The following is a 13,864-nucleotide window of genomic DNA, read 5'->3' as shown; positions in this document are numbered from 1 at the left end:
GATGTTGAATTTGGCTTAGCCATGGGCGACTTTAATCCAGCATTCCACGCCATTCGCAACCTCAGCGGTCAAGAGGTAATCACTACAAACGGCATCCTGAATGACAGCCAAGGCCATCCGCGTAAATTGGATGATGACATTCTCTCACGCTGCATGGATCCAGACATTTGTACTGATACACCAACATTGGATGAAGTGAAGCGTGCCATCTCTAAACTGAAAAACGGATGTGCAGCCGGTGCTGATGGCATCCCCTCAGAGTTGCTAAAACGTGCTTTTGATCCTGTAGCAGAATCACTTCTGGCCATCTTTCATCTGGTGTGGAGAACTGGAACCCTGCCAACCGCCTAGAAGGACGGTATTGTGATCTCACTCTATAAGGGCAAGGGACCGTGCAGTGACTGTAAGAGCTACAGGCTGATTACCTTGCTTTCCGTTCCAGGGAAGGTGTTTGCGCATGTTTTGCTGGGACGCCTGGAGCCTTTGATACATCAGAAGCATCGTCCCCAACAGTCAGGCTTTACGAGGAACAGATCCACATTAGACGCCATTTTGGCCCTACTTGTTGTCGGAGATACATTTTAAGTTCAGGAAGCCCCTGCATGTAGCAAATGTTGATCTTAAGGCTGCATTTGATTCAGTAGACCATGTCGCGTTATGGACGGCCTTACAGGGCGTAGGTGTCCCTACCACTCTGCTGGACTTGATTAAACAGCTGCATACTGGAACCACTACCCATGTTCATCTGAGGAACCAGATGTCAGTGCCTTGTAAATCAGTATCTGGTGTTAGACAGGATTGCATTTTGGCCCCTGCACTCTTTTGTCGGGCAATGGATTTCATAATGCAGCATTCTGTCAGGTCCACAGACATCGAGATCGGTGATCTCTCGCTCAGACCTTGACTACGCTGATGACGTTCTTTTAGTACAAAGCCCCGACAGGTTTCGTGAGGCACTCCAGCATATGGAGGAGGAGTCAGCTAAGATTGGTCTCCATGTTTCATGGTCAAAGACAAACTGCAAAATCTAGGACCAGGTCCACCTGCGACTCCAATCTCTTTGAACAACAAAACTGTTGAATCAGTTTCCAGCTTTTGCTATCTGGATTCTATACTTATCCGCTCCTCCAATTCTCACACGGAAGTTCTCATTGGGTTGGCATTGCAGCATCTGTCAGGGGCCATTTACAACAGATATGGAATCAACATCATCTTAGTATGACAACCAAGTTCAGGATTTATTCGAGCTGTATCCTTCCCATACTGTTGTACAGCTGCGAAACATGGACACTATGCCGCTCAGACTGGACAAAGCTGGAGGTTTTCCACACAGAATGTCAATGTCATATATTGGGCATAAAGTGGAATGACTTCATCTGTAATGCAGATGTTTATGGTTGCTTGGGTCTACAGACTACTGGGGCCACTGTCCACAGGCAGCGCCTTACGTTTTTCGGACATGTCGCAAGGATGCCACAAGACGTTCCAGCCAACGCCGTTCTCTAGTTGACTTGTCTGGGATAAAATTCCACCAACTGAGGGGTGGAGGCGACCCAGAGGCAGACCCCCTATTATATGGGTTCATCATGCCTTTTCCGATGTTGGACTCTCAGGCCGTCAAGCCTTTGCGGTTGCACAGGAACGGACCAAATGGCGAACAATCGCTACAGCCAACTGTCTGGCTAAGCGTTTGAGAGAGAGAGAGAGAGAGATCCTTCACCAGAGAAATAAAAGCTTCCAATATTAAGCTAACTCAAATAAGTGCTAACCCAAAAGAAACAAAAATTCTAGGAACTGGAAGAGTTTGGATTCCCCTACTTCAGTTTCTGCTTTCCATTTTCTGCCCTGTTAAAAAGCTGTGTTCCAACCCAGAAGTCCTTTTGTATTTCGGAGGTGAGCAAAGTGATCCATGTTCCTACTTCACAAGGGTGCTGTGATACCTACTTTGGTCCCATTCCTGCAATGTTTTGTGTATGGATGGACTCCTGAAACTATGTGAACGCCAACTAAGTCGACCTTTTCTAGGGTGCAGGAGTTTGCCCTAGTTGAACTTTTAAAGATTTTGGCAAGAAACGCGCTGGAGAAGCGTGAAGTACTATTTACAAACTTTTAGGGTATTTTCCACGCATGTTATTTGCAAAATGCAAAGCCAAAGAAATGGCTACTTAGAAAAATTTTCTACTCATTCACTTTCAGTGAACCTTTTAAATTACATATGCAACTTAAAAAACTACTAGAATATAAACTTACCATGGATGCTGTTTCTGAAGCAGTGACTGTACTTGGCTTAGTATATATCTGAGGAGAAGAAACAGTCAGCAGATTTATGGATTACAAATCTGAAAACAGTACAGTACAATGGTAATAACAAATACAATTTCAAACTGCTTAAGCAAGTATTTTTAAAACTCTTTATTCTCCAACAAAAGACAAGTCTGACTTCAGGTGATAAAAGATAAGCCAATACAATGCCTTTTTTTCCTCCTTTCCTCCATAATTTATGAAACTACAAGAGCCTTACATAAGAGTCTTAGCCTTACATAAAAACAGAAAGGCCAGTGCTGGGTGCCTAGAAGTGGGGAGAGCGGAGTTCAGGTCCCTGCTATGCCCTATGTGTGTCCTTAGGCAAGTCCCCTAGCCCCTCTGCATGACAGCCTCATGTGCACAATGGGGTCCTAACTTCAAGCCCTGCCATGTTGGGGTTGTGTGAGGAGAAACAATAATGAGCATAAGTGCTCGAACTAGGGACGCGGGAGGTGCTGCTGCACCCTCTGGCTTGAAATGGTTTGCATTATGTACAGTGTTTACAGTTCGGGGTTCAATGGCTATCGGCACCCCCATATAAAAAATGTTCCAGCACCCTTGGTAACGACTACGAGACACTCACAGACCCAGGAATTGGGTCATAAATTCTTCAATGGAAGACAAATAACCCCAGCCCCATACCCTGAGTCTCCTACTCCCATGGGAAATGACCATCCCAAGCCTCATCTCAGTATCCCCATTTCCACTGCCATCACACTCTCCCGCCTGCAAGCACCACCTCAGAAGCAGTACTGGGACTGAGCAAGGTTTCCCCACGAGTTTCTCCCCCTACTTAGCTGACTCAGCTAAGGCTTGAAAGACCATACTCAAAGCATACTTAACAATGGTTCACTGTCAAGCTAGGAGGGCATATCTAGTGGAGTTCTGCAGGGGTCTGTCATAGGTCTAGTACTTGTCAATATTTTCATTACTGACTTGGATAATGGAGTGGAAGGTATGCTTATAAAACATGTGGCTAACACCAAGCTGGGAGGGGTTGCAAGCACTTTGGATGACAGAACTGGAATTCAAAATGACCTTGACAAATTGGAGAATGGGTCTGAATTTAACAAAATGAAATGCTATAAAGACAAATGCAAAGCACTTATTTAGGAAGGAAACATCAAATATACAAATACAAAATGGGGAATAACTGGTAACTGATGGTAGTGGATCACAAACAGAATGAGAGCCAACAATGTGACGCAGTTGTAAAATAGGCTAAATATTATCTGAGACTCAGGAGGTAATTGTCCCACCCTACCTGGCACTGGTGAGGGCTCAGCTAGAGTACAGTGTCCAATTCTGGGTGCCGCACTTTACAAAATATGTGGACAAACTGGAAAGAGTCCACAGAAGAGCAACAAAAATGATAAAAGATTCAGGAAACCTGACCTATGAGGAAAGGTTAAAAAACCCTGAGCTTGTGTAGTCTTGAGAAAAGAAGACAGAATGGGGACCTAATAACAGTCTTCAAATATGTTAAGGACTGTTATAAAGAGGATAGTGACCAACTGTACTCCATGTCCACTAAAGGCAGGATAAGAAGTAATGGGCTTAATCTGCAGCAAGGGAGATTTAGGTTAAAGTTATAGTTAAAGTATAGTTATAGTTAAAGACAAGAATAATTTGCAATAGGCTTCCAAGAGATGTTGTGGAATCCCCATCATGGGTGTTTTTTATGAACAGGTTGGACAAGAGATGTCTAGGGATGGTCTAGGTTTACTTGGTCCTGTCTCACTGCCGGGGGGCTGGACTTGATAATCTTTCGAGATCCCTTCCAGCCCTGCATTCCTCATTCTACATCCCTCGGTATTCAAATAGTCAGCAAGCTTAAGCAATTTATGAGCAATTTAAAAGATCTGGAAAATTGATATTTGGTTGACTAAAGTAAAAAAAAAATGCAGGCTAATTTAAAAGACACTGGTCAATGGGACTACTCTTGTGAGTAAAGTTAATGTGTTTGGAAGACTGGAACCAAAGTCACAGAATTATACCACAACAGCAGGGTCCACATGGACATTTATTGTATGGCAGGCTAATGTGGGATAGATTTACACCATAACTTGCTGCAAACTACCTGTTCATCTAGACAAGCCCCTAGTCTACCAATATATCTGTTTGGCATGTGGTATGTTTTATAAGTGCAGTAAAACTAATGAAGCACTATTTTATTTGTAAATAATTATAGCAAGATGTTTGACATTGGTTTGTGGCTAGTTGTGATTAAGAAATTATGTTACACAAAGTGGCTAATACTTTACCTACCCATTGTTTCATGTATATTACTTTTAAGGGCGTTTAAGCATCCTATATTTACATCATCACGGTCACCAACAACTAATGCAACAAAACAGTTTGCACTATAACCCATTTTCACTGGTTCACAACTCTACTGTGGGCTTAAATAACCCATACAGGTGTTTTAGAGGCAAAATTTCATTCAACTTTTTTGAATTTAAAGAGTTAAAAAATCAGTTTAAAAAAGTTCCAGCCAAACCGAAGTTTGGAGCTTGATATTTAGCATATAACTAGCCACTAATGAGGCTGTTTGGTGTATGATTTTGGGTGAGAAATTTTAAAATAAAAGTTATAAGTAACTGAAAAATCATTTCTGAGCCTGAACAGAGTAGTCATCAGCTAAAATGTTTTCAGCGCACCATAATGCAATCCTACTTCATTTCATATCACAACAGTGCTTCTAGGGGGGGAAAATGCATACATTCACTGTTTAGCCTGCCAGGTACTAGAACTGCTGTTGGGATAATTTGCATGAGGGATATTGAAAAACTGTCATTAAAATGCAGCAAAGATTATAAAAGCCTGGCTTATGAAAGACAAAAGACGATAACAGGTCTGAAATAAAGATCACAGATCCTGCAAGGAACATTAATATCTTTTCAATAGAAAAGATACAGTCATCGCTATGTAGACACATGAACCGCTGGACTTATTATCCCAGTCAAATTACAGCAGAAGCAAAAGAGGATAATGACCATTCCCACATCTTGGTAAGTTAGAAGTATCTAAGGCCAACACCATTTAAGTGCTAATATTATTAAAACAATTTTTTTCTTAATAAATGAAAAATGAGAGGTCTAACTATAGATTAACATACCCTTTAATGCTGCAGAGGTAAAAATATAACCCCACAACAGCCTGGAAATGAATATAGTTACAGATTTTACACTGTGCCTCTAAGAAACATAGTGCTAAAGTAACAGCCAAGGGAGAGGGGAATTTATGGTGATTTAAAGCACCTTTGCACCCTCTCAATTCTTGGCTGCTGCAGGACCAGTGCAGCCCACAGAGTAACTCAGACAACTCTGGAGGGCTGTGTAAATTGCAACAGCCCATCCCTGGCTGCCTATGGGCAGAATCGCCAAAGCACTACTTGCGCTGACCCCAACCACAGCTCCTGATACATCCCTGCCATGTCAGTCCTTCCCTCAACATGTCACCTATATCTGGGGCCTCACTAGGCAGTATAAACTGCCTTGCGTAAAGTGTGCATCAGGGGAAATTCTCCCGTGGCCGGATCCAGCACTTTAAGATTCCCATTACTCTGCCATAGCTTTATAAAAGGGCTGTAGCAGACAGGATTCCCATGTCCACCCCCTGCCAATTCCCAGGTTCCTACAGCAAGGAAAAACCAGGACCCATTGCACATCCTGTATATTTTATAGTATAAATTTTCTTGACAAGCTACACCACTTTGAAAAAATGGGCTAGGAAACAGCTGTCCAAATGAACGTTGCTATATGAACTTTAATACTGGCTTTGACTTTTTAACTATGTTATCTGTACAACCTTAATTTTGCATTACAGTATGTTTTTACATTTAATTTTTGATATAAAGTGACATACCATAAGGTGCCTCTCAAACCTAAAAACTTTCAAGGTTTTGCACCATAATTGGCTATTTCTTAATAAGCAAACAATCTATGAGCTCGTCTACATGGTCCAACAATTCGGACTACTGGGGAGTGAACTGCAGCACTCAAAGTGCTTTTCTGTAATTGCCCATCGTGGACACTGCTAACGTGAACTAAAAGGTATCTCGTTCGTGTTAACATAGTCCTCTTCAAATAGTACTAAGGGAGCACAAACTAGGTACCTTTCAGTTCACACCAGCAGTGTCCACATAGGGGAGTTATAGCACAGCACTTTGGTGCATGCTGCAATTCACACCCCCGCAGTCAGCACTTGCACAATGTAGATATAGCCTATGGTACTTACAGTAATGTGCTTTTTCTATCAGTACTTTTTCTCTTCTTTTAAACAACAAATTAATGACAACTTGGACATCTAAAGTGGAAAACTGAATCCTGTGTACCCACGTACATAAACGGCTGATCCTGCATCTTCAGATACCTCCAGATGACAGCAGTGTCGGTCATCTTCATTTGCAGAAGGTGACTTAGCCACATTAAATCCAGCTACAACCATGGTGTCCTATTGAAAAGACAAAATTAAACCAATAACTGACATTGTTCTTTATTCGATATGCTGTCTCTCTAGGCCAACTTCCAAAGAACAACGTATGTTTCAACAGCCCTATGATATGCCAGGTATCCCTAATATGGTGAAATGGCACACATGAAATCAGGAGTGACACCTACAATAAGTATCACCTAGTACTCACTAAATTGATCTGACAGTTATGGTTAATCTATGGAGGTGCTTAATGGGGGATAAATGTGAAATGATTCATATTACCCCAAACAACAATGAGACTTGAACTAAATGCTCTGGATTCAAACATTCCCAGACTTCAAAACCCTGGCACCTCTCCTTATGGGCTAGATAAAGGAAGTACTGGGTGAAATTCTATGGCCTGTATTTGGCAGGAAGTCAGACGAGATTTCACAGTGGTCCATTTTCTGACTTAGAAGGGGGGGTGAAAGTAAGGCGGTACGGGCCAGTACGGTGTACCGGTAAAAAGTGGCCGCTAGTACTGGCCTTTACCCAGCTGGCTTTAAAGTGCTGTCGTTGGCGGCCCTGCTGGGCTGGGGGGGGGGGGGGGCACAAAAGTGGCAGCAACGTTAAAGTGTTTGCCGCGGCAAAAGACCCTGCTTAAAGTGCTGCCGCGGCAACGCTTTAATGTCGTTGCCCCTTTTGCCCCCCGCCCCCCTCTTGTCCGCTGCCGCCTGGCGCGGGCCAGGCAGCATGGAAGGACTGGCTGGGGGATGCTGATCCCCCAGCCCCGCCCCATCTGCCCGAGGCCCCTCCCCCTCTGGGGGCCGCAGCAGGCCCCTGTACTGGTCAGTCTTCGGCTTTACTTTCACCCCACTTAGAAGTCTATGAGGTCCCTTGAAAAACGTGTCCTTTCTTTATTTCAGACATTGTTTGGAACCCCAAATCTCATACCTTTTGTTTGTAAAATGAAAGTAGTTCGTAATATGAAGCATAGCCATGGTCCCCTACCCCCACCACTTTTACTACTTCCGCTTATTTGAAAAAAAAATATGTCCACCACCAGTAGCAAAATCAGAAATGCCACCTGAAGGAAAGAAGGAGTATATTTTTTGTTGAAATATAATTCAAATTTCAAAATGCAGGAATATGCAAGCAGCACTTCTTTCTAAAAAGAATTTCTAACTACTGGACTAAGCAAAAAGAAAAGTATTAAGTGTTCTAGGGATTAACCTAGAGAATGGCACTAACAAGATACAAATATTTCATGTCCTTGAAATGTGCAAATCATACATTCACAGGTCCTTTAACAATATAAGTAATTTGCAAGTGGTATAATTTATACACAAAATTCCAAGCTGAATGATATATATGTATGAACGTTTTAAAAAGGTTCTTCCTTCAATGTAAGTTTTTAATCAGGAACACACACACATATGCCCCTCAATCTCTCTCCTTGTTCTTTTTCAAACAAAGCTGTTTGCCCAACAGTCAATCTGGTATATAGCCAAAGGGAAGTTATTTTATGGAGACTGCCTTTTGTAAAGACACTCTCTTATGGGTTTTTTTTTTAAAATAGCTTTTAAATGTCAATGAATTGAAAACTATACTAAACCCATAATGGAATATGCTTGCAGGAAATGGTTCTGTTTGAGAAAGAATGTTTTTGACATTGGCCTGTCAAAAAAGGAATAAAGAAAGTTATTCGTCACAGGAGGAAGGGAGAAGAAAAAAGATTTATACACTTCCTGGGTTGAGAATGAAAATGAATAAGAAGTTTCCATTCTCTGCACACTTCAGCTATTTTACATCTATGCAGTAACTATTTACATACAGTAAGCACTTTCCAGAACATATAGATAGATATGGTTCATGACATAAAGACATGCCTGTCAGTCTATATTTTAGACAAGGCAGCAAATGAGGGCGAGAACAAAACATGCGAAAAACTGGGCATGTTTCCCCTGTTGTGATACTGCTACAAATCTGAAAGGTGGGTACATTTTACAAATAGGCAAACTAATGCAGAGAGAAGTTGAGACTTGCCCATGGTCACAGCAAATCAATGACAGAGTTTCACAAATAGATGCTCAGTCTCTTGCTTTACGTGCTAGGAATTTTTATTTATTTTACTTCAAAATATAAAAATGTAGGACCTCTCCTTCACCTGTTCCAATCCCTAAAATCAGTAAGTAACACAATTTATTTTCAATTATTTAAGTTATGAATGTAGATATGTAAAGTTAGGCTGGGCAATTTAGTATCACTCTGCCCTTCTGATATATAGCCACAAATTTAAGAAAGCCTGATACACTGATGGAACACTAATGCAAAGTTGTGTTTAAAATGTGCCCTAGTTTATATACAAAGTAAACACTAAGCACTTTGGAAGATCATACAATCATAGAATATTAGGGTTGGAAGAGACCTCAGAGGTCATCTAGTCCAACCCCCTGCTCAAAGCAGGACCAATCCCCAACTAAATCATCCCAGGCAGGGCTTTGTCAAGCCTGACCTTAAAAACCTCTAAGGAAGGAGATTCCACCAGCTCCCTAGGTAACCCATTCCAGTGCTTCACCACCCTCCTAGTGAAAAAGTTTTTCCTAATATCCAACCTAAACCTCCCCCACTGCAACTTGAGACCATTACTCCTTGTTCTGTCATCTGCTACCACTGAGAACAGTCTAGATCCATCCTCTTTGGAACCCTCTTTCAAGTAGTTTAAAGCAGCTACCAAATCCTCCCTCATTCTTCTCTTCTGCAGACTAAACAATCCCAGTTCCCTCAGCCTCTCCTCATAAGTCATGTGCTCCAGCCCCCTAATCATTTTTGTTGCCCTCCGCTGGACTCTTTCCAATTTTTCCACATCCTTCTTATAGTGTGGAGCCCAAAACTGGACACAGTACTCCAGATGAGGGCTCAGCAATGTCGAATAGAGGGGAATGATCACGTCCCTCGATCTGCTGGCAATGCCCCTACTTATACAGCCCAAAATGTCATTAGCCTTCTTGGCAACAAGGGCACACTGTTGACTCATACCCAGCTTCTCATCCACTGTAACCTCTAGGTCCTTTTCTGCAGAACTGCTGCCTAGCCATTCAGTCCCTAGTCTGTAGCAGTGCACTGGATTCTTCCGTCCTAAGTGCAGGACTCTGCACTTGTCCTTGTTGAACCTCATCAGATTTCTTTTGGCCCAATCCTCTAATTTGTCTAGGTCCCTCTGTATCCTATCCCTACCCTCCAGCGTATCTACCACTCCTCCCAGTTTAGTGTCATCTGCAAACTTTCTGAGGGTGCAGTCCACGCCATCCTCCAGATCATTAATGAAGGTATTGAACAAAACCGGCCCCAGGACCGACCGCTTGATACCGGCTGCCAACTAGACATGGAGCCATTAATCACTATCTGTTGAGCCTGACGATCTAGCCAGCTTTCTATCCACCTTATAGTCCATTCATCCAGCCCATACTTCTTTAACTTGGTGGCAAGAATATTGTGGGAGACCGTATCAAAAGCTTTGCTAAAGTCAAGGAATAACACATCCACTGCTTTCCCCTCATCCACAGAGCCAGTTATCTCGTCATAGAAGGCAATTAGGTTAGTCGGGCATGACTTGCCCTTGGTGAATCCATGCTGACTGTTCCTGATCACTTTCCTCTCCCCGAAGTGCTTCAGAATTGATTCCTTGAAGACCTGCTCCATGATTTTTCCAGGGACTGAGGTGAGGCTGACTGGCCTGTAGTTCCCCGGATCCTCCTTCTTCCCTTTTTTAAAGATGGGCACTCCATTAGCCTTTTTCCAATCATCCGGGACCTCCCCCGATCGCCATGAGTTTTCAAAGATAATGACCAATGGCTCTGCAATCACATCCGCCAACTCCTTTAGCACCCTTGGATGCAGCGCATCAAGCCCCATGGACTTGTGCTCATCCAGCTTTTCTAAATAGTCCTGAACCACTTCTTTCTCCACAGAGGGCTGGTGACTTCCTCCCCATGCTGTGCTGCCCAGTGCAGTAGTCTGGGAGCTGACCTTGTTCGTGAAGACGGAGCCAAAAAAAGCATTGAGTACATTACCTTTTTCCACATCCTCTGTCACTAGGTTGCCTCCCTCATTCAGTAAGGGGCCCACACTTTCCTTGACTTTCTTCTTGTTGCTAACATACCTGAAGAAACCCTTCTTGTTACTTTTAACATCTCTTATTAGCTGCAACTCCAAGTATGATTTGGCCTTCCTGATTTCACTCCTGCATGCCTGAGCAATATTTTTATACTCCTCCCTGGTCATTTGTCCAATCTTCCACTTCTTGTAAGATGAATCTAGACTTAACACACACACACACACACACACACACACACACAAGAATCTAGTCTTTAAATGTTCACCTTTTCTCATGGGGAAAAACCCTCCCATTCACATTTTGTTCTTAAAAGAAACAAACAATACATAGCCTGTAGTGGTCACTATTAGGCTATGTCTACACTACTGCCGGGATTGACGCTCTGAGATTGATCCACTGGTGGTTGATTTAGTGGATCTAGTGAAGACCCACCAAATGGACAGCAGATCGCTCTCCAGTCGACCCGTGTACTCTACCCCCGATGAGAAGAGTAAGGTAAGTTGATGGGAAAGTTTCTACCATCGACCCCCCACGGTGTAAACCCCGTGGTAACTCAACCTAAGGTATGTAGCTGGAGTTGTGTAGCATGGGTCAACTTACTGCGGTAGTGTAGACATAGCCTCAGTTGGTCATTTCCAAACGGTCATTAATATTAAAAGGAGCCACAAAAGAAATTACCTAAGGAGGTCACAACTACATTATCCTTGTAGTATGTGAAATGAGCTGCATTAAACTTGTAAAATAATAAAACATTTATTGTAAGCAGAAAGCTTGAGACAGTGTTTAATTCGTCTAAAAAATTTCCTCAGCATTTAAAATTCAATGATTTCTTAAGCGAGGTGGTGGCATTTTGAGAACTTTAAAAAAAAAGAAAGAGGTAGCTGAAAATATGGTCCAGTAAATTAAGATCAAAGTCTCAATATTGGAAAGTCAACTATATAAAGGTGCAGATTAATTAAACAGATGGAGAATAAAAATACATCTTGTACTTTTCCATATCTTATGCATGTAATTATTTTTCCTATTATACTGAAAAACTTTGATCTTGATTAATGAATGGAGGAATTAGTAATGATCTCAGAGGTACAGTTAATATACTACTGATTTTCCTCTGGGCTTTTCAGACTATTACAGAAAGAAAATCCTGCCTCTGAATTGAAAATATGAAGTGATCTGCATTTCTCTGGTGAATCTCACAAGGATCATTCAACTAAAACTTGTTTGCAATTTTTAAAAAGGTAACAGTATAAAATACATGCTGTGTGCCAGATATATGTGCTTCCTTCAGACATCAACGGCCCCAGGAGCTCTCATTACAGGGTGGGTGGTTTATATGCAGAGGGCTCCACACAAAAAGATGGGTCCTCCTGTATGAGTCCTTCCTCCACTGCCCAGCTTGATTCACCTAGGCCTGCTCACTCCTAAAGTACAAAAGGGGCAAATGGCAATAATGCTCCAGAGGCTGGCTGATTTCTTCAAGAAAAGAGACATTTTCAAGAATTTTCTGTAAAAGTAAATGCAGGTCAATAGTTTTCCAAGTTTTTTACATTAAATTTGCATCTAAAAGTGTCCAGTCCTAATAAGGTTTCTCTTTTACTCCTACATGTTAATATATAGGAGAGGCACACTGATGGGTGTGCAACTCCTGTCCAGGAGCATGTGAGCCACACACTAGTGAGACCAGGGACAGCTGCCGGTGAACCTGGTGCTCGCCCCACTGGGCAGGGCTGAGGATGGCACAGCCACGCCAATAGAGCTGACTGGCCTGGGCGCTGGCTCCTGCAAGCAGTGGCCCAACATGCTGCTGCTTTCTCCGCTGCAGTTCCTTACCCAGTCTTCTGTATGTATACACTTGGACTGAGATTGAGATGTAAATAGGAGACAGACTTGTTGAAAGTCTCTGGGTAAGGATAAAAGGGGTAAAAAACAAGGGTGATGTCATGGTAAGGGTCTAACTACAAGACCACCGAACCAGGAAGAAGAGGTGGATGTTTTTTAAACTAACAAAACTATCCAAAGCACAGGACTTTGTGGTGATGGGGGACTTCAACTACTCAGACATCTGTTGGGAAAATAACACAGCAGGGCACAGATTATCCAACAAGTTATTGGAATGTATTGGGGACAATTTTAATTCAGAAGGTGGAGAACGCTACTAGGGGAGAGGCTGTTCTAGATTTGATGTTGACAAATAGGGAGGAACTGGTTGAGAATTTGAAAGTGGAAGGCATCTTGGGTGAAAGTGATCATGAAACGGTAGAATTCACGATTCTAAGGAATCGAAGGAGGGAGAACAGCACAATAAAGACAATGAATTTCAAGAAGGCAGACTTTAGCAAACTCAGGGAGTTGGTAGGTAAGATCCCATGGGAAGCAAGTCTAAGGGAAAAACCAATTGAAGACAATTAGTAGTTTTTGAAAGAGACCTTATTAAGGGCACAAGAGCAAACTATCCCACTGAGTAGGAAAGATAGGAAGTATGGCAAGAGACCACTCTGGCTTAACCAGGAGATCTTCAATAATCTAAAAATAAAAAAAGAGAGTCCTACAAAAAGTGGAAGCTAGGTCAAATTACAAAGGATGAATATAAACAAATAACACAAGTATGTAGGGACAAAATTAGAAAGACCAAGGCACAAAATGAGATCAAACTAGCTAGAGACATAAAGGGTAACAAGAAAACATTCTACCAATACATTAGAAGCAAGAGGAATATAAAGGACTGGGTAGGCCCGTTGCACAATAAGGGGGTGTAGTGAGTCGGTGTGGCTCCCCGCCGCCCCGGAAGGGGAAGAGCCCATTCGGAGGCCGGAGTGGGCGGAGCTAGGGAGTTCTGAGCCCGCCCCTCAGAGGGTCAGGCGGCGACCCGGAAGTATAAAGCCGGGCCCTCAGAACTCAGTTTGGCCCCAGCAGCCGGAGAGACCAGACGTCTCCAGCCTAGCTCGGGGCTGGGAAACCTCCGCGGCCCGAAGTGGCCACCAGGAGCCGCCGGGCCTGCCCTGCGCCCGCTACCCCGAGGAGCCGCCG

At 42.9% G+C, this 13,864-nt stretch overlaps 1 protein-coding gene across 1 annotated transcript in view; it reads right to left on the bottom strand.

The window, feature by feature from the left end:
- The window catches only part of POT1 (protection of telomeres 1), a 149,973-nt gene that overhangs the window by 101,387 nt on the left and 34,722 nt on the right, over positions 1–13,864 (bottom strand). Inside the window, exons 5-6 of the mRNA XM_026648918.2 lie at positions 6,649–6,759; positions 2,251–2,298 (exon numbers count right to left, since the gene is read on the bottom strand). Coding sequence (XP_026504703.1) covers positions 2,251–2,298; positions 6,649–6,759 — 159 coding nt within the window. The remainder of the gene's footprint in view (positions 1–2,250; positions 2,299–6,648; positions 6,760–13,864) is intronic.

Source organism: Terrapene carolina, unplaced genomic scaffold (genome assembly GCF_002925995.2).
Source record: "Terrapene carolina triunguis isolate 2854851 unplaced genomic scaffold, T_m_triunguis-2.0 Scaffold68, whole genome shotgun sequence".
NCBI classification, from domain to species: Eukaryota; Metazoa; Chordata; order Testudines; family Emydidae; genus Terrapene; species Terrapene triunguis.
The sequence above is the reverse complement of the archived record's forward strand: the minus strand, read 5'-3'. Positions and strand labels throughout refer to the sequence as shown.